Genomic DNA, 26,334 nt, shown 5'->3' with positions numbered 1-26,334 from the left:
CAGGAGTGTGCCCTCTCACCAAAACCACATGGTTTCCTTTCAATGGCTGCCGTGTCTGGGTTTAAATCTCTGCACCCATCCTCCTTTGCAGCCCCATTTCCGACTCCTCCTACAATCAGTTACACCTGCCAGGACTCCAGTATCCTACCAGCTTTACTGGGCTGAGATCATTGGGCTGCCATCATTAGTCTGGGCAGATGTGGCCCTATGGCGTGGAACCAATCCATTCCAAGCTCTCACCCAGGCGCTGTAACTCAGGACCAGCCCCCAGTTACATCTTGGGTAGAAGCCACTCCCTTCTCCCTGGCTCAAAGCTTGGCCACAGCTACTTAACATATCTATGAAACCAGTTAAAGGTTATAGATATGTTAAATGACCATGCCAGAGGTTAGCTGCAAAACTGTTGCTATGCAAAACAGCTCTCAATGGCCCTGCTCTATTTGTCCCTGGGGGGGGGGGGCATCTTAGTATTTCCTGGACACCCAGAGCTCTGGACCCCATCCTAAGTCCTTTTCAGGGGCCCCCCTTTTGACTGCGCCCTGTTACAACACCTCTAGATTTTCAAGGCCTCTTAACTTTACCTCACACACATCGGGTCTCAGAAAGCTGGGCGAGGTCGAGCTCCAGGAAAATTAAGGTGCCACTTCTTAAAAAGGCGGAAGATTCAAGAAGCGAGTGGTAAAAAAAAAAACAACTGCGTGGGGGGGAAAGGAAATTCTAGGAAACTCAGTGAGAAAACAACTCAGCCATCAAGTTCAGAGAAAACAAAAAATAGCCTAGAAAGAAATGCGGGCAACATACACATCGCATATCTCAGCTGGGGGAAACTCCCCCTGCATAAAACTTGGTTTGCATCATTGTGGTCTCTGCGGAAGCTGTATGTGTAACTAAACGGGATTGAAATCTCGTGCTGTGGTTTTTTAAAAGATTGGGGAACTGGATTGAAAAGTGTGTGTGTGTGTGTGTGTGTGTGTGTGTGTGTGTATGTGTGTGTGTGTGTGTGTGTGTGTGTGTGTAAGAACTAAACCCTTGTGTGTACTAGAAAGCCAATATCTAATATGGAAAAAGTAAAGAAATAAGCTTACTATTTATGAAAATAGAGTACATTTTAAAGAAACAGGCATTTGAGGCGGTTGGGGCTGCAGTGGGGTCCGTGGACCAGAAGCTGCTGGTGAAACGCTGAGCTTTGTGGAACTATTTGGCGTTTTCTTGTGTCTGTGTTTTACATAAAATGCTGGGGGCTTTTTTTGTGTAATTTATACAATGATGTGTAATTAGTGTTTGTTTGTTTGTTTGTTTGTTTTGCATAGGTAATAATAGAGTATAGAAGGAAGAAAAAAATACGATTTAAAAAAAATAAAGACCAGAAAAATCTATGCCAAGTGTTAGTAGTTAAACTGAGTGTTAATGAGGGTTTTTTCCCCTCCCTTTTGCTTATAGATGTAATTTTCCAAACCTTCAAAACTGTGCGTATGGTTTTGTTCTTCCTCTGCGTGGGCTCGGTCATGGCAGCTCTCTATACAGCTTCCAGAAAAAGCAGTTTTTCTTCACGTTTCATTCAGAGCAAAGAATCCCTTTCTCACCATCGCTCTGAGGTGTTACCACATTGCCTGCTTCGTGCCGGTCCTGGAGGGTGTCTCTGAGCTTCCCTGGTCACCTTGGGGCCACCCCAGAGTGACACAGCAAGCCTGCCCTGTCCACCTGGGCCCCAGAACTTAGGAGGGACAGCCCTCCTGAAAGCACTGTGTCCCCTGAGCTGGCATCTCCACGCTCGGGGTGCCACAGGCAACACCCCCCCAGCAGGGGCCCTGACATGGCCATTCCTTTGCATTCCGCAGATGTCGCTGGGGTCACAGATGGACCTGCAGAAGAAGAAGAGGAGGGCACCAGCACCCCCCCCACCCAGCCCCCTGGTGCCCCCGCGCACCGAGGACCGCGAGGAGAACCGGAAGGGTGCAACGGGTGAGTGAGTGGCCTGCGGCCTGCCCGCCCCGGGCGGCTCTGCTGCGACCCTGCCACTAACTGTGTGGCCGCCGCTGGCCTGGCATTAACATGGAGAGTACTAACACTAACGAGGGGATTCGTGGACATAAATGGCCTTGGGCGCTCACACAGTCTCACAGGCGGGCAGGAGGCAGGGGGTGGGGCAGGGAGTGGAGGACCTCGGAAGAGGCTGGGGAGGGCAGGCGTGGATGGTGTGACTGGGGGTGTGTGGCCTGCGCCTCGGAGGGAGGGAGATGCGCTCCTAGTGACGTGTGTGCATGGTGCTTTGAAATCAGATTTTGGTTGACCGCAGTTGGGTCAGTTTTGACCCCTTCGTTTGAAGCTGATCTCTACTTACATACCTTTCACCTGTGTCACAAAAGCCCCGATATTTGAGGAGAAAAAAACAAAGCAGAATCCAGAGGAAAGAGGATAGAATAGTGATGTCTCTGAGCAGAGGCCTAAAATCCGCCCCCATGTGATAGGGAAGCGGAGAGAAGGGACAGATGTCTCCACCTGCAGGTACAGTTAATTTACTCTAACACCACCCAGCGGTGGTTCTCTCACTGACGCAGGGCAGAAGCAGTTCTTCAAGGACAGGGGTACCTGAGACAACCCCCACAGCTGCAGGCGCACCAGAGCCCGTCGCGGAAGTGGCCAGGTGGCCACTCTGATGCCCTTTCATCCACCTGTTACCCCACATTCTGCCTTCCACTTCATGGCTGCAGCCCCTCCTGGGACAAGTGGTCTCTGTCAGTGTGTGAAGCCGCAGTGGCAGCTCCTTGGCTGCTGCCAGCGTTTCTCCCTCGTCAGCCCCTCACTGCTAATATCAGGAAGTTTCACGGCCTGGGAATCAATGATCCTAAGAGACAATAGCCAGTATTTCATGTCCATGCACCCTCTTTCCAAAGGGAAATAGGCTCAGGTTTAAAGAAAACATGCTCAGTAGCTCATTAAAATAAGCCTCGTTTCTTCCTTTTTCATGACGAGACCCCACCCTCCCTTCCGAGCCCACCTCTCCCCGTCTTTTCATGAAGGGGCAACGACCCACGGATTTAGCATTCCTTGTAGAAATTCTAAGAAGCGTCCACTTTAATCGGCGGTGGGGACGCAACTGAGTCAGGCCGGTCCTCGGCCGCACGGCCCAGGTCTGCACATGTGAGACCTCCTGACTCAAACCCGAGGCCGAGGCCTGGTGTCCAGCGTGCTGGGAGAGCCAGGCCGGGGTGGGGCATGAAGCAGGGTGGGTGTTTGAAGGCAGAAAACTGGATGGAGAATTCCCTCACTCAGGAACACGTCACAAAGCGGAGGTGTGGCTGGTGGTAACTCACTGCAGAGCCCGCCTTCTGGTGCAAAACCTTTACATGTGAGGGCGGAGGAGGCGAAAGCCTGAGGTCACCCCGTGAAGTCACTGACTTTCAAAAATTGTATTAACAGAAGAAAGCCTTATTTTTATGTAGAATTTTGAAGGGACCCCTGGTGTATAAACTCACCAACTCTTCTAGAATACAATTGCCCTAAACAGGGGAGCAGCTTGTCAGTGTGGCAAGGCTTCGAGAGGTGAGCTAAGTTAGTGGTCACTCCATCATAGCATGGAGGGGTACTGAAAGGCAACACAGTAAGATAAAAAGCAAGTCTGTGAACCCGGGACAGACCAACAGGAGTAAAACGGGTTCCTTTTAACTTGATGAGACTGTTAGGGCACCTTGAAGAATAGTTGAGAGCATTTGAAAATAGTTGGGCCTGCCAGAAATAAATTGCAACTGAAAAGGTGTTTCCAAAAGGGCCAGAGGATCATACACCATGTATGTAAAATGTTGATTTGCTGCCAGGCAGGTTCGGGTTTGGGGCTGGTGAGGAGGGATTTTGTACGTGGTGTGGTTAAACTTGGTGTCAGATGTGGTTGAATTTGGAGCCATGTGTGTTTGGATTTGGTAGGGAAGTTGGATTTTCTGCAGGGTGTGGGTGGATTTGGTACAGGGTGTGGATGGATTTGGTGCATGGTGAGGTTGGATTTGGTAGTGGGTGTGGTTGGAATTGGCACGGGGTGTGGCTGGATTTGGTAGTGGGGGTGGTTGGATTTGGTGAGGGGCAGTGATGGCAATGTGCCTTCTGTCGGGGGCAGGAACCTCTGGCCTTAACCTGCTGCAGTAACCCTTATTGATTCCATTAGGTGTTGGACGGCAGGTGCCACAAAAGCCTCCCAGAGGCTCTGCTCGGGGACCCCCCCAGTTAGTGCTCCCCCCACCCCCATCCTATCCTCCTCCCGACACAGACGTGGCAGAGCCTCTCGGCTTTCCTGGGGAAGGCGCTGCTCCCGAGGCCTGCGAGCTGAGACCCACACGTATGTGCCTCTCGTCTTCTTGTCCGTGTGTGTTGACTGCTCACCTCTCTGGTCCCTGGTGTTGGGGCTGGGTTTCCAGACTTCCCATTCTCGCCCGGGGTGTCTGTGCCTCTCCTCTCCAGCTTCTCCTTCCAAATGCTCAGAGCAATGTGTCCTGGTCACCAGTGAGTGCCATTCGGGGGCCCGTAGAAAGGGATTTAACCCCTTAGTCATTCCAACTGTGGTTAGACTTCAGCCAAAGTTGCACCTGGTGGGTGGAGACAGCAGCTGGAGGCCAATGTTCCAGAGAACATTAGGTGGAACTGTCCTTGGAATGTCTGCAGGTAGCAACAGCTCCGCCCAGCACAGCAGCGAGTAGACTTGGCCATGAGCTCACTCAGGGAAACGATGACTGCAAAGCGGGGCTGTGCCCAGGAGCTTGGAGGACCAGGGAGCCAGAACCTGGGCCATGTGGCCAGGGGGCCAGCACTAGTCCCGTCACTCTGCAGAAAGGGAGACTGAGGCACCAGAAGGAGGAGCTGCTGGGTGTGAGTGCAGCCCTAGCCAGTGTGAAAGGCTCCTCTTGTTTCCATCTTGTCCCGTGCGGTGTGAGATCAGGCTCACGCCATTTCCCAAGCCTTCTTTTGGATGCTGATAAGCACTACATGTAGCATCCCCGCCTCCCGATGGGGCACGTTTTATGTATTTAATTACATCCGTGTCTTCATCTGACATCACCTGACTGCCACACTTGTGCACGTCTCCATCAGGGTGGCCCCTTCCCAAAGCAGGCGTGCCCTGGGCTGTGTTTTCCAAATATAACATGTCACTCTGTGCTCCATCCTGGGAGGAGCCACTGCCCACACAAGTGCCAGAAAGTTCATTTTTTCCAGCACTGGGCTGTTGTAGCATTTTCTATCCTCTTGGGAAATGCAAACCTGCTCACTGCCCGCTTCTGGGTAAAGAAGGTCATTGCCGAGTTATTTTTTCCAGGCAAAATAATCCTGATTTGTTTCATCTTTCTTCACAAACACTGCGTTCCAGCCTTGAAATACGTTTGATCATCTGGACATTGGATGTGCTTCCAAATGCAAACAAGTTTTTCTAGGGCGTCAGGAACTCAGGATGAGACGCACGAGGCTGAGGCAACAGCCCAGGCTCAGACCACTGGGAATGTCTCGCGTCTGAGGCGGTGGGTTTCAGCTCACGGCCACCAGCTTCCCGTGGCCTTGCTTGGGGTGGCTGCTGCCACCCACAGAGCGGGTTCCTGGCATGTCACTTTCTTCTGAAGCCTGCAGTTGTGATCAAGGGTTGAGGTTCCGTCTCCTCTCTGTGTCATCTTGGTGGCTGACCTCCTCAGGCTGCGGCTGAATTTTCAGGGGGAGAAGAGAGACCATCTCTTCTGATAGTTCCGTAGAAAAAGGGAACCTTTCCCAGAAGCCTCCACCTGCAGTGTCTGTCATGCCTCACTGCCTGTGGCTGGGCATTGTATGGTCCCAGTTCCTGGAAAGGACAAATCACCGTGGATAATTCAGGCCCAGCCCGACAGCCTAGGGTCCGGTCAGCTTTTCCCAGGTGTGTTGACGGATGTCACTGTGCTGGTTGACACTGGAGCTCAGTTCCTTGGAAATGTGGGAACTCACAGCTGGTAGGCAGCTGGCAGGGATCCTCATACCAGGCCTGCAGCCCCCAACTTGGTTTCAGCCTGGAGCATGTCAGACCTGTGAAAAGTAGTAGTATCAAGAGGTGTCAGTGGTGACGATTGAGTACGTGACTCAAAGACAGTGTGGCCATGCCTCTGAGAGTCAGAAACAGCCAAGCAACCATGGTCCTCAAAGGTCAGTTTTAATGCAGGCCTGGCTTCTGCCCGGGCCTAGCTTTTCCTACCGTGCATCTCCGAGGAGCTGCCGGAAATGCCCCTGACAGTATGCGGTGCCCACTTAGTGCCTAGCGACTAGAGGGTCTGGTTTCTTGATAACCTGTGCAGCTAAGAGGAGAGCAGAATAGGGCTGGCAAAGTCGTATGCCTGACCTACAACTCTCTGGAACCCCATATCTCATTGAGTACTGCCTGCTAGATGAAGCATAATAGTATCTCTTGCCAAGTGGACCTACAGTAGACAAAATGTAGCTGTTCAGTGTCAGCTCTGGGCAGGTGGAAAGCTGTGTCCACCATCACCTGGTACAGAATGGAGGCTCCTCTGGGCTGCTCTGTGGTGCCAGCTTCTTCCTGGCGGCCACGGCCAGGCCAGCCGGTGGGTGGAGTCGGAGCCGGTAAATACTGCATGAGGCACGTGTGGGAGGGGGCTGTGGCCACGCTGTGGACGGCTCCAGGCTGTGGCTCAGCGGTCATGGCACATGGGCCTTTGGCGACGTGTGTGAACATAATTGTGGTCAAGCAGAATAGTGGTTTTCTGCTCTGTGTTCCGTAATCCTTCCCTCTTATTAATAAGCTTCCCATTAACTTCAGCCGTGCAGCCGTGCACACGGGTGCTTCAGGCACGTGTCTAAACTAGCATAACTGCATACGGATGTTTTTCTCTCACGACTTTCTAACGAGCCTGCTTTCTGCTCGCATGCGATGCCGGTTGAACCTTCGCTGTGCAATGACGTGGGTGGAGTCTGCCCCACTAATTGCTGTGAGTTATTTGTTTTGGAGATTTGCAGGACTGGTTATGACGAGGCTGCTCACCGTTCCTCGATGACTTGTTCCGATGACAAGACCCTGGGGACGCAAAACGGCGCACAGAGAGCTCAGGTTCCAGTTCCTCACTTTGCCTTTTATTTTTCCATTGAACTGTCTCCTGAGAGTCATTTTCTTACATGTTGTCCTCCGCCAGCCTTAAGCAGATCAGCCTCTCCCTCGATATACATGTCCAGGGTAATTGGCAGATGATTTTAAAGGGAAAAGGGGGTCGCCGTCTCCTGTTCTGAGGGACACGTGGAGTTCAAGAGCTGCCATGATGCCTCTAGCCCATTGGTTTTCAAGTTGTGAACAGGCCTCTCATCCGACAGAACTTTAAAGCAATTCTAAAACAAGGAAATAAAATCAGAGAATCAAACCATGCATTTTCAATTAGAAGACAGTAATTTGAGTTTGCCCGATGTAAAATCCATAATAATCACTCACAAGACGGGCAGCGTGGCCCAGCAGGACTGAGAGTGCAGGAGCACCACGGGCGGAGCTTGGCGGAGCCCGGGGAGCGGCCGTGAACTTGCTTGAGCAGACAGCATGAAGCTGGAGAAGACACAACAGGAATTTGGCTGATGCCCTTATACAGGGACCTGTCTGCTTTCAAGTCACCTAACGTCATGCTCTGAAATTTAAATCAAAATCAAACAGGTCGCCTGTTTCAAAACAAAGTAGCCAAGCCCAAATCTGCGAGGCAGTGTGATTCCGAGAGTCCTGTTTGTCGTGGAAGTCCCCTTGATACCCTGCTGGCGTGCGGACATCAGGGGCCAGCCCAGGGACATGCTCTGGCCCTCACCTTGTGTTTACTGGCCACTTTCTGTCCCCTGCGAGAGAGCCGGCCACACAGCTGCTCCTGCAGCCCCGGAAGAGGGGACCACGGCCAGGGAACAGGAAGGGGGTGGGGACCAAAGGGCTTTGCTCATAAAATGGGTAGAATGGAAGGAAATCGGCCACTGTGGGAGCAGAGTCCACCCCTGCTGAGAATTACACTCGAAAAAATGGATGTAAATGTTTAGCCTGCTAGTATTGACCTTGACAACCATTCAATTCACCCAATCTGAGCTAAAGATCGAATTTTCCTTAGATGCAAAGCAATAAGAATCATGACAGAACTGTGTTATTACACTAGAAAAGGAGACCGATGAACTCATTTCCTTTTGCTCATCATTTTTTTAGTCCTTCACTTATAAGCTAACTGGAGAGAGATTGAAGAATTCACTTACAGCTCACTGGGGCCGGAGTGGGGCAGAGACCTGGACACATGGTTGCAGTTTCAAGAATGTTGCAAGCCAATCTCTAAATACAACCATTATTAAAGAGTACATTATGTAAGCTTACAATTAAATAAGTAATACTACAAACAAAAGTAACAAATACTGAAAACTTATCACTTCTTCATTACTTACTACCTTGGACTATTTCTGTGTTCTTGGGCTTATTTACCTGTGTCAAATCAGTATGATTCAACAGTATGTAACAGTAAAAGTCCTATGTAGCAGTCTGCTGCTGAGAACCTCTCCCTAACCCCACATTCAGCAACTGATGTCCATGACTGGAAATCCACAGGACAGGTATTTACACCATGGAAATCAGCAAAGGTTGCAACCAGCTGGCTGCTGTCTCAGCCAGCAGAAACCTTAAGGTTCCGTATCAACTCCAGATAGTTTTATCTGACAACCTACATGAAACAGCAAGAGAGAAGATGCCCATAACACAGCTCTTCCAGGAGACAGAATTGTATGCGTTGGACCACGAGGCCCTTTCTGCTCCTGCTGTAAACAGAGACAGAAAGGAAAGGCAAGGGACCACAGTGGAGGGTCTGGCTGGTGCCCTCTCTCTGTGCGCTGTTGGGTCCCCAGGGCCTGGACGGTGCATGCCAAGGGGACATTTGTTTTCCTGGGGTACATTCATACTTTGCCGTTTATTCCCCCACAGTTTACTGCTGCGCATCATTTCCTAGTCACGCCAAGCGCTTCTGATGACGGTGCTCACGGAACTGCACACCTCTGACCTCCAGCCCTGACTCTCTAGTCCTCGACACCACAGGGCCCACTTGCACAGTGCGGTTGACTCTCTTTAGAGCTGACCAGTACATGTGTCACCAGCAGAGATTGGTTTGACCGGTGTCCCTATGTCCTCGTAGGTGGCAGAGACTGTCAAACATAAATTCTGGTTGATGATCCCGACCTGCCTGAGATTCCACTTTCACCGATACCTGGACGTGCTTCTGTTACAAACCCTGCTCTATTTTAATTCATTAATTCATGTATTTCTCCACTGGTACTTAGTTGGAGAATTCTGTCCCTATTTGCCTTTGAACTAGATTGTGTCTGTAAATTGACCAGTGCGGCCAGTGGACCCACTGGGGAAGGAGCGTTCTGCCTACCTGGTATGACTGCCTACAAGCATGAACTAGAAATTTCCGTAGGAGCTCACAGCTCATGCCTGTATCCGCGTGCTCGGAGATACGCAGGACTCCAAGTTTTTGTAAGGGTTTTTCAGGGTTTCCTATCCCTGTCTTCTCCAACACTTGGGCTGTTTGCAGACAGAAGAGTGAGGAAGAGGCGCTACCCTCCTCCACTTACTACGCACTCAGTTCATTTCCCCCGACACCGAAGACTCACTTGAGGCAGGTCTTGCACCAGGGCCGTCAGAGTGAACGGCACGTGTCCACACACTTGGGTTTTGCTGACCTGGACTCCCCTTACACAAGGAAGTAACAACTGCTCCATTTGACAGATGCTGGTCTGGAGGGCTGTACAAGGGGTAGTGCTGTCCCAGGGTGTGGCCACCATGTCCCTAGAGGAGTGTGGCCAGCTCTTCCCAGACCGCAAGATCCCTCTCCCTTCCTGGGAAAACCCATCCTGCTCCTGAGAACTTGTCGCCTCAGCTGTCCTGAGAGGGACAGGCAAGGGCGGTAACCATGTTAGGGTTCGGGGCTCAGGACATGAGACTCGATAGCTTAAGTTAACTTTTGTTACTGTGCAATGGTACAGTTGAACTGGAGAAGCTTGTCATGTTTTTCTCCAAAAGATTTTTTTCAATGTTATTGGTCAAAGTAAGAAAAAGAATCGGTCGGTGTTTTTTACGTGTATGACTGTTCTGTGGTGGATCGTGCTGAATATGGTAGTGATGACGATGTCGGGGTTATCGCCACTGATATTGACATTAATAATAAGGAAATATAAGCTAGAACGTATAGAAATGCATAGCTAGAGCTATATGTAACCACTCTAGTGCCATACGTTGGTGAAGAGAAAAAAGTGGAAGGTTATAGAAATTACGAGAAAACAGAACAAGTTAGAAAGTGCCTTTTTTCCTTTTGCATTAAAATAAAGAACTTTTGTCTGATAAGTAGCCATCATTTGCCCTCAAATCATTAAGTGGGGAAAGTCTAAACAGGAAAAGGTAATGTTTACCTAAACATTGGGGAAAACACCGGGGTTTACCACCCAGACTTTAAAGACTGTGGAAGATGGTGGGCAGTTACAGCAGTCGGCATGTGTGCAAGAAGTGGCTGTTGGGCCGAGGAAAGAAGGCAGGGCAGAGTCTGTAGGCACACAGTTGGAAGAAGGGCAGGGGCAAGCCTGATTGCTCTTAGAATGATTGGTTAAGGAGGCAAAAGTGTAAAGCAAAGGACACTGCCACTCTGTGTAAAATACAGGACACCGACATGCAGGGATGGGAACAGTAGGAGAGAGGTCCAGCCATGGCACCCTGACTGCCTGGGGCATGCAGTTAGCTGACCGACGTGGGTTCTGGACGGAACCTCGGGGCTCTCGGTCCCCAGAATGGCCAGATACAGGGTTGCGCGAAGTTCAGGGCAATGCGTTGAGCGGGTGTTGGAGATCCACGCCTGTTACAGGGCTGTGCTGACCGGCAGTCACGTCTTCTAGGAATCTGACAAGTTCATGTGGGGGCACTTTTTTTCTCAAAGCCCTTGCACCTCAGAGATGTTTTCATGTCTGGCATGACCTCAGAACCCATCCCTCCTTGCAAGCCAACAGGAGACCCACCTGCCTCCTTTTCTCTCGTGTTGTGTCAGGAGTGGCGCTGACAGAGCTCAGGTTGGAAGTGGCTCCCATCTCCCAACAGCGAGGCCCCAGTCAAGCCGGCCTCCTGTGGCCGGTCCCCGTGCGAGCTCACAGCAAGCGCCGAGGTCAAAGAAACATTAACTCTGAGTTATTTTTCATCTATAGTTGGCTTACACCCTTACATTTGCACCATGGAGTCCTGCGGGGGGTGGGCAGGGAGCAAGCAGCAGTGTCTGACCAGCCCTCCTATTTCCAGGATGAGGTTCACCGTCTCACATCCCCATGGCTCTTGGCCTCCTGTGAAGGTTCTGAAATTGTTCAGCTGTGAATGAGGGCACCAAGCTCTATGGAGGAAATGCTTTGGAGAAGTCATAGTGCAGTCTGCTCACTGGGTAGCAGTCAGGCCTCACCCCCACATTCATGGTGCTGGTCAGCCGCTCACACTCTGTTTCCATGTTGTTTGTGTCCGTGACATGACACTGCTTGTATGCGGTCTTTATATATATATATATATATCTTATAGATTACGCCATTACAGTTGTTCTATTCCCCCCCTTCATTCCCTTCCACCCTGCACACCCCCTTCCCCACCATTCCCCCCTTTAGTTTATGACCACGTGTCTCAAGTTCTTTAGATTCTATATTTCCCCTACTATTCTTGCCCTCCCCCTATTTTCTACCTACCATCTATGCTACTTATTTTCTGTACCTTCTCCCCCCTTCTCCTTCTCCCACTCCCCTGTTGCTAACCCTCCATGTGATCTCCATTTCTGTGGTTCTGCTCCTGATCTAGCTGTCCTCTTAGTTTGCTTTTGTTTTCGGTGTGGTTGTTAATAACTGTGAGTTTGCTGTCCTTTCACTGTTCATCTTTTTTATCTTCTTTTTCTTAGGTAAGTCCCTTTAACATTTCAAATAATAAGGGCTTGGTGATGATGAACTCCTTGAATTTGATCTTATCTGAGAAGCACTTTATCTGCCCTTCCATTCTAAATGAAAGCTTTGCTGGATAGATCAGTCTTGGATGTAGGTCTTTGGATTTCATGACTTGGAATACTTCTTTCCAGCTCCTTCTTGCCTGTAAGGTCTCTTTTGAGAAATCCGCTGACTGTCTGATGGGAACTCCTTTGTAGGTGACTGTCCCCTTAGCTCTTGCTGCTTCTAGGATTCTCTCCTTCATTTTAATCTTGGCTAATGTAATTATGATGTACCTTGGTGTGTTCCTTCTTGGGTCCAACTTCTTTGGGACTCTCTGAGCTTCCTGGATTTCCTGGAAGTCTATTTCCTTTGCCAGATTGGGGAAAGTCTCCTTTATTATTTATTCAAATAAGTTTTCCATTCATGGCTGTTCCTCTTCCCCATCTGGCACCCCTATAATTCTGATGTTGGAACATTTAAAGATGTCCTGGAGGTTCCTAAGCCTCTCCTCATTTTTTTGAATTCTTGTTTCTACATTCTTTTCTGTTTGGTCATTTTTTTTTCCTCTTTCTGGTCTACTCCATTGATTTGAGTCCCAGTTCCCTTCCCATCACTGTTGGTTCCCTGTACATTTTCCTTCTTTCATTTAGTTTAGCTTTCATTTGTTTCTCTAATTTGTGACTAAAATCAACCAGTTCTGTGAGCATCCTGATCACCAGTATTTTGTACCGTGCATCTGAAAGTTTGGCTATTTCTTCATCGCTTAGATTTATCGGCTCTGGGGCTCTAAGTTCTTCCTGAGCCATGTTTTGATCTGTTCGTTCCTGTTAGGTATGAGGAGCAGAGCCTTATTCACCAGGGCGGGGCCACCCAGGTCGCTGGTTTGTGATGCTGTAGGTGGGGGTGGGGTCAGAGAGGAACAATGATGGTCCCCTCTGCTGCTTCCTGCCACTGGGGCCTGCACTGTCTGTCCCTCCTTCACTGGTTTATCTGCACGCAAATGTGTGACCGTGGTCAGCCCTTAGTGAGTCCGCCCACTTCTCCACACCTGGGATCCGCCTATGGCTGCTGGTGCACCTGGGTCTCACGCCTGGGTGGGTCCAGTGGATCTTTCCTGCCCAACCCTGCTTTGCTGCTGGCTCTGCCCCTCTTACCGGTTTGGCTGAAGGGTTCGTTGTTGTCAGACTTCCGTGAAGTTCAATTTTCTGTGGTTTTGGCTGTGTTTTTGTTGCTAAAACTTTGTTGTTTTTAAACTTGGTTGTGGGAGGAGGCACAGTGCTTCCACCTACGCCTCCATCTTGGCGAAAGTCCCTGTTCGCAGTCTTCATAATGCATGTAGTCTGATGCAAAACGTTTCTATTCACAGGCCAGTGTTTTTCATAGCAAAGCAAAGTTTCCTGCGATAGGGGTGGGATTGGCACCTTGCAAATGTTAAGAGTACACAAGTGCTGGAGGCAGCTTGAAGCAGGGCCACCATCCATTGTCCAGGACTTCCTCCACCCATGGGGGCCTGCCTTCTTTTCTCTACTCTGACTGGTGTGTGCATGCATGCTCTGTTTCGGCAGATGTGTGTGCATGTGTGTCCATGTGTGCTCATGTGTGTGCGTCTGTGCATTTTGCGTGCACCTGTGTGTTCATAAATGTGTGTGCAAACATGTGCTGGTGCACATATTCCTCTGTGTGTGCTGTGAGCACTTGCATTTGTGCTCCTGCATGTTCACAAATGTCCGTGTACCCATGTGTGTGCACATGTTCTGGTGTGCACCTGGGCACTGTTGTGTGTGCATATATGTGTACCTGCATGGTCATAAATGAGTGGGCACGTTGTGTGCCCCTTGTGTGAGCATGGTGATGTTGTGTGCATGTGTGTGCCTGTGTGTGGTCATGCACACCTGTGTTCGAGTGTGGGTGCACGTGTGAGCACATGCCTGTGTGATCCTGTGTTTCACACATGTGCATGTCTGTGCTCGCACCTGTGTGCATGCATGTCATTGTGTGTGTGTGTTGACTATTTCATGGCTTGTATCCAACGAACAGGGAGCAAGAGAAAATCTCAATAGTTTACCCCCTATTAGTCGCCATGCTGACAAGCAAACTTCAAAGGCCCCGGTGGGGATGAAGGTCCAGGTCTTACCTGCATGAGGGTCAGCATTACCTGTGTCTGAGTTCCCAGCTCGGTCTGTCACCAGGAGCGACACAGAGCCACTCACCGTTCCATCCGACACTTTCTTTCCGGGAGGCTGTGAGATTACCACTTTCTCTTCAGTTTATTCTGCCTTTAATCACTCTCTCTAATCCTTTTTTTTCTGCTTAAGAAAATAATAAACTTTTGTAACTATGGATGAAGCTGCCTAAAAGTCAGAAGGTTATATATATATCTACCCATATCCTTCAGTAAAGTAAGGAAAAGAAAAGAAAGAGAGAGGAGAGCTTTTGGGTCCATTGGGACCAGCCACACTGTCACCAGGGTGGCAAGTCCACGGCCAGCTCTGGGAGGGAAGTGAGGGCCTGTGTCAGGCTGCAGTGGCCAACGCAGCCCAGACATCCTTCCCTGGCATTTGGTGACTCGGGAGACAGAGGCGATGTACACAGGTCTGTTTTGTGTGAGTGAGGAGTGGCCTTGTAAAGGCTTCCTGTGCGGCACAAATCCTAACCAACCCCAAGGTGAAAGTGGGTGGCAGACGCCACTCATCCATGGACATGTCCCCTTTGAAGAGCAGTGTTGCCAATGTTAAGAAAGGTTTGCCTTGGAATTCTGTCCCCTGCGTGGTTGAGGGGGGGCCAGGCATCAGGGCAGCCCCGCCTGGCCCCCACTAGCCCCTCACTGTCCAGGGTAAACCAGCTGCTGAAGGGGACCAGTCCACATGGATGCTGGTGGCCTCCCCACTCCATTCCTCCACCAGGGGGAGCCCTGGCCCTCCCAGCAGTGGCCACCTGAGTGAGGAGACAAAGGTCCAGCTGGTGACGTACATGCTCAGTGGCAGAGTTCAGAGGGTGAGCCCTGCTCTTCACAAAGAGGGGACAGTGAGGCAAGCAAGGGGCAAGACAGCCTGTGCTCAGAGGGCCGACTCTCCGTCCACTCTGGCTGGTGTGATGCTGACTGGTACCTAGAAAAGGAGCAGAGATCTGCCGTGTGTGTGTGGTGGGGGGGGAGTGCTGGGGGTGTGTGTGCACGCAGAGCACAGGCGCCACCACCTCTCTGGGCCGGAGTTCAGTTTGCAAAGGTGGTTCTGAGACCAACCTGTGCAGGTGACTGACTGTAAAGCATTTAGAGCAACAGCCAGCTCCCAACAAATCCCAACTGTACAAAACAGTCCAACACTTAAAACACAGGGGCTCGCACGTTAAAACCCTGACTTCTGCTTTTTCAACACAACCAGGTGTGGCAACACCAGTTTTCCTCATGAAGGAAACGGCGTGGGAGGCGGCAGCAGCCAGTGCTCGCTGCGGGCGACGCCAACGCTCCTCCGAGCCCCGTGCTCCCATGTGGCCCCACATCTCTCCCAGGTGTCCCCTGGGTGTCCCTGACCCCTTTAGGGGCTCAGTTTGGCTTCCCTGCTCTGATCAAACTGGAGAGATCAAGGAACTCAAGCCCTCGTTTTTAAAAAATCAGAAAAATGTGAAGGTTCTGTTGTCAAATAAGTTTCACACGTTTGATTTTCTGCTTTGCGTGCTCACACAGAAGATGCAAGGCCGTTTGTAGCTCCCTGCTCTTCCTTTGGATTTCAGCAGCTATACGGTCGCCTTTGAAGAGATTTCTTACAGTCCCTTTGCAACTCACAACAGTACGGCCCCTGCATTCAGTGCCTTATGCTTCCTTCCTGGGTCCTTGGACGTGCGTGTCCACCCAGCCTGGTTCTAGGTGGCTGCCAGGTCCCTTGCAGCTGGGCACAGGCAGGGTCAGTGAGAACACTGCCAGGCTTGCTTCTGTGTGTGCCCAGAGCCCTGCACACACTGCCGAGCCCCTGAGTACACACTGGAAACTGAGGCCGGAGCCTGGGCATGGCCTGTGAGGTTATTTGGGGTCTCGATGGGCTTTGCTGAGGTGAGTGCTTTCTGGCCAAGAAATCTGAGTTATTTGGGGGCCACCACAGTTGTGAGTCAGACAGGTGGTTTTGTGTGAAACGTTGAATTTGCCAGCTGTGTAGTCTGCTGACTTGGGAAGAGGCTGGAGATGACTCTATACACGTTTCCTGAAATGATGGCTCTGACTTTTACAGAAACCACCTAGAAGCACCCACGAGTCTCACAGATTTCGTAGATGGTCTAGCGTCAGAAACCGCCGTTAGCAAAGGAAAGCACAGGCGGACCTAGAAGCAGTGCGGTAACCAAACAGAGTCCAGAAAAAAAGGCGCGAGTGTTCTTTTTCATTTTATCTTCTCATACAAATACCAACTAAAACATTTTCCTGCAGAAGAACAGTGACCATCCTGTCTGTTCCCACTGACCTCCGCTTTCCGGTACAACTGGAAGATGGGAGACCGAGGCGTGGGGGTGCCAGGGGACGGGAGGTGGGGAGGGCATGCAGGCAAATAGCACGACTCTGTTCGATCAGAAGAGGGAGAGGGGAAGAGGCACTGTCGTTTCAGGGCACGTTAAAGGAACACTTGTGTAGAAGGCCTTGGAGGCTGAGACGGACCCTCCACTCGGCAGTGGCCCTACACAAAATACAAAGGCCATCCATCTTCATCGGGTCACTTCCAGGTCCATGTGCAGTCGGTGGCGGCGGCCGAGCCCTGCGCTGTACAAGCCAGACTATATTTAGCCCTGTGCTCGTCGCCGCACTCCTACTCATAACAGGTAGAACTTGGGGACACAAAGTTCTCCTTAGATCCTCTACCTCAGATGGCAGGTGGGTCACCCCCACTTCATGCCAGAGCTGAATCCTAGTCAGTCTGAGACTGAGTTCCCAGGAGACTTGGCAGGTCCCGGAAGGCCCGGTTCTCAGAGGTGCTGGTTAAACACAAGCCCCGCTCTTTACAACACCACTGACCCGGCGGCAGCGTGTCTGTTTGGGCTGAGCACCACCGCACCCCTGCTGCCCACACTTCCATTCTCTTCTGTGCTCAGGCCCCGGAAACATTAATGTCAGAAAGGACCAGGTTTTTTCCCTTGACACTAGTTTAGAATATATTGAAATCCCTGCACAAACAGAAGCAAGATTTGTCCCATAGAACATGAAAGAATGGCTTCTGGCAGAAAAGTTTCAGCATAGCTGTAGCGAATAATTCATTCAGCATTTCTTGGTGAAGGAACTGCAGTTTGGCTCATGTCCGACACATGACCCGGTGACCGTGAGTGGACTTGCCCAGTCCGGGAGCCTGGCAGAATGTGTTTCTGCAACACGCAACTTCAGGAATCATGTGTTAGCTGGGGCTTCTTATATAATTTGCAAAAGAGAAATAATTACACTCACCCTGCAGGGGCATTGGATTAAATCAAGAGCTGGGTAGATATGATCCACTTGAGCGTTACACAGTGTCAAAGCCCAGCAACCCCTGTGTGGATTTCAGGTCCCAGTTGAACTGTACTACTGGACAGTAATTAGCCAATTGTCTGATATTTGAGACCGCCCTAAAGCTATGACATCCCCGTAGAGGAGAAACCCCATTTAGAAATATGCCGGAGCAGACACCTGAAAACACAATGAAATTTCCACTTCAAGATGGAGGACCTGAGTCCAAGGACTGTCTCCCACAGTCAGCATGGCAGCTGCTGAGGGAAGTCAGCCACCCCATCCACGGGCCGTTCTCCCCGGCAGGCACCTCCCTCCCCGGCCCCGTGGATGTGTCCTCAGCTGGGCCTGCCATGAGGCTCTGCATTCTGTCCTAAGCAGACAGCCAGGGACACGTGCGAAAGTGCCTGCTCCTCTCATCATGCGACTGGGATGCTGCGTATCAGGTTGGCTGCTGAAAGGATGGATTCATTTAGCACAGATGTGGAGGCAGAGAATGTGGGATGGACGGTGTGTCTGCCACTTCCTACACGTCTGTAAAAGAACAGCGGCTGGAACCTGGCCCTGTTTGACAACAGAGTAAGAGTCTCCCGGCCCAGACTAACTGGCAGGTCAGGATTCTAGGATTCGAGTTATGGTTCAGGCTCTTGAGAAATACCGGCTGGTGGATATTACAAATACAATGCTTGGCTCTTAAGAGAACCCAGGTCTACTTTAAATCCATATGCTCTTTGAAATTCTCTATTATCATGCCTTGAAAAAAATATATTTATACATGCGCACACACAGAGCAGTGCTGCATAGGGAATGGGCTGCCCTGGGACCCCCTCCTGCAGTTTGTGAGGGGCCGAGGCTGTGGGCCTTTGGGGCCAGAAGGCTAATATAAAAGGTTAAATCACGCCCCACTGAAGAGTCCTCTTGTCAAACGGTGTGACGAGGTGAACTTCACTTTGAGGAACCAGAGAGGAAGAAGCCAAGATTGGCGCCCCGAGTCAGGGCAGAACGGACATGATGCTGGGAACAGAGGGGCTCCTGAAGCCTCACCCTGCACCGGCCCCACCCCCTCCAGAACAGTCACCCAGTACAGCGACACCTCCAACTCTGCCTGGGTGGAGGAGACTCACTCCTTGTTACATGGAGTCTTCCGGACATCAAAAGACTATCATATTCAGATTCCTTTTAGTACATGTTTTAAAAACAATGATCCATTTAAAAATTATATTTACAATGCAATAGAAATTACCTCTATCACCACTGATTGAATGCATGATGGAACTTTCCAGATGCCAGTTAAAAATGTGGTAGAAAGCGTGGTGGTCCCGAATTGCCCCGGGGGTGTGTGTGCAGGGTATGGCTGATGTGCATCGTGTCTGTTCGAGTCCTCGTTCGGGGCACTGTTCTGCAGGTGCCTCAACACCCCCTTTCCTTCCAGGGCCTAGAACCTGGGGGGCAGAATCCAGGCAGGCTGAGGGGGGCAATGAGCACTCCTTGTGGGCTGTGAGTGGGGGGTGGGGGGTGTAGGCACCCACGTGGGATGAGGAAGATTCTGTCTTTGACACAGTTTCTCTGGGCCGTGTCAATGTGCCCGAACTGCCTCTTGAGAAATGGTCTTTTGTAATGACCCGCGAGTAAGTGATGTCATAGGATATAAGGCCTGTCGTTTGCATTTAATAACATAAAAAAAAGGGAGTCCATTGCAAAGTACTTGGAAGAAATCGGTGCTTAGTCCTTGAGCTGTTCTTTGGTGACTTTGTAGGAGAAAACTCAGTGGGAGTAGTTCTGAACTGAAGATGAGTGAGTTCAGTTCTGAGGGTTAGCAGCTGTGAGTTAGCACCTCCGTCTTTCCCTTTGATCTGGAGAATTCTCCCCGATTCTCATTTATGAATAGATATGAGGGCAATCGAACCACAGGATTATATACTTTAGATGAGGAGCTTGGTGGAGTTGATATCCCTGAGTGGGCTTTGTGGCTGTTCATTTGGAAAAGAATTTAATCATGAGTTTCTGTTAGACTTCTGCTAAAGACAAATTAAGTGTGTTTGTCACATTTGCAAAAAATCACACAACGATAATGTTTTAGTTCAAAAAGGTTGTTCACACCTGGAGAGAGGCCGACGGGCTGGCACATTAATTAGCTCAGAAGTGACGACTCCCACTTTCGGGGCAGACAGAAATAGCAGGACGGAAAAGGTGGTGCTGTATCCCATTTCAGAGTCACAGGAAGTCACCAGTCAGTCCTCCAGAGAATGTGGACACCCAGTTCCATCGGGAATTTCGAAGGACGGTGGCATTCTAGCTCTCGAAGGGAGTTTGGGGCTTTTCAGCGCCACCTTGCTTCTTTCACTAAAAGAGAAAGGCCTGTCTGCAGTTCAGAGGGGGACGGGGCCTGGGGGGTGGGATTCGGACTCTTACTTGTCCCCTGCTGGCCTGGGGTGGGGGTCCCTGCTCCACTGGCCTCAAGGGAGCCCTCAGGGCGGAGGGTGGGAACTGGGGCACAGGAGGGTCTAGAGGACAGCACCAGGCCCCTGCACCATTGTCTCATTCAGCAATTGTCAAAACATGTCACAGTGCCTGGAGTTAACAATAGGGACCGGCCGAAGGAGAAACAATAATGAGGGGACAGGGTGGGGGTCACGGGGGGATGGGGGACGTCTGATTTCGAGCTAGACTCAGATGGACAGGGCCGAGGGCAGAAGAAACACTAACTAACAAGGGCACCTCCCGGGGCCCCGCCCCTGCCTTCCGACCCTTCTGCCTTCACCGGCCACCCCACCAGCACGTTCAGATGCTGCTTGCACGGGTCCTGAGCCTTGGATGTGCTGCTGCCATCCTCACCGGCTTCCACGCCCCTCTCTCCCTCCCTCCCACCCTTCCCCCAGTGCACCCGCCGCCCATGGCTGATTGTCAACGCACTGGGTCCCTGCTCCCTAAGGCAAACCAATTCATGCACACATGCTCCCTTTCCAACTCGTCCTTTCAGTTCCTGGGGACTGCCCTCACTCCGCTCGGGCGCCCTCCCACCCAGCACCAGTTCCCCAGCCCAGCCCAGGTGCCTGGGTGGGCCCTCCCTAAGCACCTACTGGGTGGGCTCAAGGGTGGCATCCCCCAGCCCTCGGGGGGGTTACCCTTGAGAAAGGGAGAGCTCACTGGGGCAGGAGGGGCCTCTGGTAATCACTCCATTCATTGTGCACACAGTTTAACATGTGCCCACTGAATGACCAGCTACCCCCCTACCTGTGCAAGCGCACCCAGAGGGGCATTTCTGTAGGCCACAGACAGTCCATCTTTGTGTGTCTGTCTGTCCCCTCATGAACTGTGAGTCACCAGACAGCCACGGCTCTGGGACCCGTGTCCCCAGTTCAGTCTCGGAGCCCTTCCCTACGTGGTGCGTTGGAATCGTGTTCCACTTTGCCGAGTCTGCGGGCTGGGTGCCACCCCCTCTCCTGGACGAGCCTGGGACAGAGGGTCCAGGCACCCACCCCAGGCAGCTGTCCCCTGCTCTGCAGGTCCAGAAGGCCAGGTCCCTGTGACCTGATGCTGGTCCTCACTACCTGAAAGAAGAAGTGCTCCTGTAATAGCCCTACTTGTTCAGAGACAGTGATGGAGGGAGGCCAGGAGACTGGGGTCCCCACGGCCATCGGGGCGGCAGCTGTCAGCGGGGCAAGGCAGGGAGCAGCTCGGAGCAGAGCCCGCAGGGTGACATCTCGAGGCGGAGCCACAGGCTGCGTGGCCGGAGCAGCCAGCCACCCTCTGAGGTGTGAGCTTCTCAGGGAACCGCTGTCAGGAAGGGGCCGCTCGTGTTAATCCCTGGGCAGCGTTTCTTTGCCCTCTAATTAAGGCCCCGCAACAAAAGCCAGGAAGGGCGCCGGGAGAAAGGGGCATTGTTGGGAGGCAGCCACTGGGCCGGACACGTCGCCCTGAGCATCCGGGCCTCTCGGAACAGCCCTCCTTTGTGTGCTGGCTTTCTTCGGGTGCTTCCGCGCGGTGTCTGTCTGTGCAACTTCTGTCCTCTGCTTTATGTCATTGTTTGGGATCGCAGATGCCCCAGCACCGACAGGGACTTTTTATTTTTTATTTTTCTGTTAATTCTGGGTTGCCAGTCCACTGCCCTGGTAGGGTGATGGCAGTGTTGAGTATGACGGGGCTGCCACTGGACCGCTGTCCCTGGACTCCCGGTGCCCGGTTGCGTGGGGTGTGGGCCGGGCATGCCGTGGCCCTCGGTCACCGTAGGCATTCAGTCACTTACTGGGGAGGTGGGGGGTCCTGTAGCAAAGCGCGGTGAGGCCACAGCATAGCACGGCCCCTGTTTCCGGGACCACCCCACACAGCGCTTGCTCCCATCATGTGTCTTGAGGTGTCAGCATTTAAAACCTATTTCTGAGTGACATTAACAACGAGCAACTCAGGTGCAGAGCTGGACCCTCGTTGTGCACAGCGGTTTTGCAGCTTCGGCATCAGGAAGAGTTCCTGCTCCTCCCACAGATTTTACAAACCCCGGAAGCTTGGTCAGAAAGAAAATAATAACCTCCCTGGACTGAACATATTTTCCGATGGCCTGGGAGAGGTGCTGCCTGGCCGCTGCGTCCCCCTCATCCCTGTCACTGTGGGACGGGAGGGGTTGATAGTGAGATACGGCTCAGTGCACGCCAGCCCTTCCACAGCGGGGGTCCCGCGGTGCTCGGGGCACGGTTGTCCTGGTTCTTTTTAACTCCGCGCAGAGCTCCTTCCCAAGCCCATCTCTTCTCTAGACCAAAACTTACCGTCTCGCGTGGAAACACGGAGGGACAACAGGTGTCGACGGGGCTGTGCCATCACTATTTCAGGACAGAGTTCAAGTCCCTGTGGACTGTTTGTCGCAAGCTGCCAAATAGTATTATCTGTGTCTAAATCTGTTAAGATTTTTTTTAAACCCTACGTTTTAAAGAAAAGAACTCATTTTAAAACAACTCCCATGAAACTGAGGGTCGGTCTGAAAACCCATGCCTTCACCATGGCATCGGCCTGCGCTGTTAAATGTGCGCCCACTGTCCACTCGGGACCGAAAGCCGACTCAAAGGGTGCTGATGTTCGAGGTGCTGTTTTCTCTCAGCCACACATAGGCCCAGGGCCCCCTAGGTTGAAGTGTTCCTGGAGGAAGCCGTGTGTGTGAATCCCTACATTGCTAGCACCCCAAACCCAGAGTGCAGGTGGGCCGGGCAGCGCGGGAGCACAGGTGCCGGCTGACGTGTCCTTGCCGTGTTCTGTGCAGTGAGCCTCCCCCTGGGGCCCAGCGGCGTGGACAGGGTCCTGCCGGCAACCCCAGACGCCGAGGAGACGGTGTCCGTTGGCAGCTGCTTTGCCTCGGAGGACACGACAGAGGACTCAGGTGTGGTGAGCTCCCCTTCCGACATCATCTCTCTGGACTCCCAGCACGACAGCACCAAGTCCAGAGAGAAGTGGGCCACTGACCAGGAGGACTGCAGTGACCAGGACCTGGCTGGAGCCCCCGAACTGGGCGCCTCAAAGAGCCCCGCGTGGGAGAGAAACGGCTCTAGGCCCTGGCATTCGAGGTGAGTGACGGGACAGCTGGGGAAGGGAGGCCCCATCCAGGTCTCCAGGAGAGGGGACGCTTGTCCCGGGGACCAGGGCTTGTTTCCCACAGTGACTTCTGCCTGCTCTTTCCAGGTGCACAGGCACAGATGAATAGGGTGGCAACTTGTGTGTCCGTGTGTGTGTGCAACTGTTGATACCGGGGCCCTTCACGTGGGGTGCTTGTCCACTCAACTTCCTGCTTTCTAGACTTCTCCAAGGTCATGTCTGTGTCCTTCGTGCCTTTACTTATTTTATTTTTTAAGGAATGGGCACGTGGCACGTTTGGGTTTCCACCGCTGGAAGCCAGTTGTGCACATATTTCTGCTTACATGCCGGGAGTGTGTTCTAGCAGAGAAATGACTAAGGCTCTCAGACGAACACGGTCTTGACTTTCTCAATGATTGCACATCATTGATGACTTGCTCCCCAGAAGGACTGTCGGGTTTGCCTGCCCAGCAGGGGTCGCTTCACACATGCACCCCCCCATGGGATGGCAGGCAAAAGGCATTTCCTGGGGCTTTGGTTTACGTGCCCTGGTTGGTGAGTAAGGGCAGCTTGTCACACCAGTGGTGACAGTTTGGGTTTCCCTCTCCTGTGCGTTGCCTCTGCATAGACTTTGACCTTTCTAGAAAAGTGCGGTGTTACTCTAAAAACAATCCTTCCTCCCTCCTTTGTCAGTCATTACACACGGAGAGTCTGTACCACTCTGGCTTGATTTAACTTTTTGGTGGTTGTGTAAAAACTGCTGTTTAATTTCAGTGTTGTTAAACTCATCTGTGTTCTCCTGAATATGTATATGTTCTCCATATATTTAAGAGACCCTTCTCATGCCCTAAAGCAGCAGTCCCCAACCTTCTGGGCACCAGGGACCAGTTTGTGGAATACACTTTTTCCATGGATGGGGGGGGGGGGCGGGGAGGCGGTGTGGAGGCAGGAGGCGGAGCCTAGGTGGTGATGCGGGTGCTGATTTGCTGGCTCACACACCCGCCACCCACCTCCTGCTGTGTGGCCTGGTCCCTAACAGGCCATGGGCCAGTACCAGTCCCTCGCCCAGGGGTTGGGGTCCCCTGCCCTAAAAGACTAAAAATTGTCTAAATTTCTTGTAAAAGTTTAATACCGCTTTCTCACATTTGGGCTTCTGGTCTACCTGTGGTTTATTTTGGGGTGTGATGTGAAAAAAAATCTATTTTCTCCCACTGATTCCTGGTCCCACTGTGGTCACGTGTGAAGTTTCCAGATGCCCCACCGTCTGCCCCCAGCGCCCTTTTCCATTGTTCCCGCTCATGCAGCCATCTCTGTCACAATTCTTTTTTTTTTTACTCTTTTAGAAAAAAAGCAGTTTCATTCTCTGTAGCCCATGAGCTTTTTTAACCTTTTAGATAATTTTAAGAACCAATCACATAATGCCATAAAAGCATTAGTGGAAATAAAATAGAATAATAAAAGGTAGTTCATAAGTCACTCACCGACATGAATGGTTTTGTCCTTTTACTATTTTGCTGCGACTTTGTCCAGGTGAATGAGAATGTTCATCTGGTTAATGTAATTTTACCAGCAATAATATTTTATTTTGATTCATTTTTACCTAACGGTGTATCATGGGCATTCCCCTAGTTTTCTGTTTGCTTGTTTTTTACATTCTAATAGTTTTGGTCTCTAGCTCTTCCGTCTTCACGGCAACTCCAAGGACAAGTTCATGTTTCATCAGGCAGGAGGTAAGGAGGTGGCCGCGGGGTTTCTGTCCACCCCGCAGGAGATGCACGTGGCTGAGGTCAGCCTGCGCCGCTCGCCTCTGTGAGAGCAGAGAAAAACGGCAGCGTTTCCTTCTCAGGCCACTGAATGTGAAGAAAAACCACTTTCTCTGTAACCCCAGGTCCTACCTGTGGGTTTGCGTGGGGACCGCCCACACCGAGCCCCACATCTGAAACTAAGCAGACATTCGTAGCTGTGCTTGGGGGGACAGGGGAGTGTAAACTCTCACACGCAGAACCAGAATGGTTCGTGCTGCCTGTGGTCTCAGCCAGGACAATGATGGAGCCTTTGGCAGCCCTTGCTTCATCCACACAGGGGGCAGGGCACAGTTCATCCTAGGTGCCCAGGGGTGTGGAGGGGCTCCGGAGGGACAGTGGAATCCCACCACCACTGACTACTTGTCTGGCCCTTGAGAGCCCACCTGACTTTGCCGAGCCGTGCGTTTTGCTTATAAGTACTCATGCTGCCCACCTGTTGGAGGTGGGGTGAGCCTGTGAGTCCCCCACCCCCATGCACGGGGCTCCATTGTCACTCTCACTGCCATTCGCTAGGAAAGGGAGCACCGTGAACTTCTACAGCAGGTCGCTTTCCATCATGGGGTCAGCTCAGCTGTCCAAAGGGGACAGTGGTCTGAGCTCCCAGCCTCACCCATGCTCTTCTCTGACCCAGAGTTGGGGCCCCCTCTCTGCCCTGATTTCTCCTGGAGTGATCGCAGTTTATTTTCACAGGAGTTGCTCTACTGACAAACTCGAGCAACTCAGAGCTTCACCCCGGTGTATCAGGCAGGTGTGTCCAAGTGCATGATTTTCAGGGAAGCTCAGGATGCCTTAAAGGCAGAGCCCATAGTGTGACGTCGGGGGTGCGCCCTCAGAGGGAGGCGCTGGGACAGCTGCAAAGTGCACGCTCCCTCCAAGGAGCCCACCCCTCCCGCCTCCCAGCCCTTGGTGCCCCGAGGGATCACAGACCCGGAGAAGCCAGAGATCTCCGTTATGTGGGGTCTCCTAAACTGTAAAGGTTGGCAACCAAGCAAACATTCAGGCCCAAATGAAGTGCATCTGCGCACTGGACGTGTCCTGTCCTGGGTGTGTGAGCTGCAGCTGTGAGAAGATGCTGGGCCCTTCCTCCATCCCCCCGTTTTCCAGCTGCAGAGTATCATCACTGTGACTTGGGCGCCCCCGGGACATGGCTCTGCAAAATATCTCTTCCTAAGTGAACGCGGGCGGCCATTGCCTCCTCCTCGTGGTAAGAGAGTGAAATCCCTTACACATTCTGCAGCAGAGGGGCCGGAGCTGTCCAGTGCTGGGCTGGAGAGTGAGCCGGCAAAGCCCGGGTGGGCCCCGATCAAGCAGGCCAGTTCCAGGTTTCCAGACTGGTCAGTGCTCAAGTCCAGTGCTGGGGGCCCTGGCAGCCCAGAATCAGGCTTACACATTGTGTGAGAGCAGAAGCCGCCCCTGCCACAGAGTGAGGCTCTGACCCAGGGACAGGAGACGCCGTTAGAACACTGCATAAGAGTACTGTGTTCAGGCAACAGTGGCAGAACGAGAGAGAGATGGTGACAAAGAGTGTGTTCCCTGACACCTGCACGCCCAGGGCAGGGCGGGCTGGGCTCT

General features: G+C 52.0%; 1 protein-coding gene across 7 annotated transcripts in view; it reads left to right on the top strand.

Annotated features, from left to right (window-relative positions):
* Positions 1-26,334, top strand: part of COBL (cordon-bleu WH2 repeat protein) — a 126,203-nt gene that overhangs the window by 85,013 nt on the left and 14,856 nt on the right. For 4 of the 7 annotated variants that reach the window (XM_037156014.2, XM_053661477.1, XM_037156013.2 and 1 more), the window contains 3 exons: positions 1,839-1,962; positions 4,157-4,327; positions 22,650-22,950. In XM_037156014.2, coding sequence (XP_037011909.2) covers positions 1,839-1,962; positions 4,157-4,327; positions 22,650-22,950 — 596 coding nt within the window. Of the gene's footprint in view, positions 1-1,838; positions 1,963-4,156; positions 4,328-8,932; positions 10,355-22,649; positions 22,951-26,334 lie in introns of those variants that run through there. The other 3 variants (XM_037156016.2, XM_037156015.2, XM_037156017.2) reach the window with 2 other exon arrangements.

The sequence above is a fragment of the Artibeus jamaicensis genome, unplaced genomic scaffold (genome assembly GCF_021234435.1).
Source record: "Artibeus jamaicensis isolate MK-2021 breed Jamaican fruit bat unplaced genomic scaffold, CSHL_Jam_final contig_1016, whole genome shotgun sequence".
NCBI classification, from domain to species: domain Eukaryota; kingdom Metazoa; phylum Chordata; class Mammalia; order Chiroptera; family Phyllostomidae; genus Artibeus; species Artibeus jamaicensis.
Note: the sequence above shows the minus strand (reverse complement) of the source record. Positions and strands in the feature narration are given on the sequence as shown.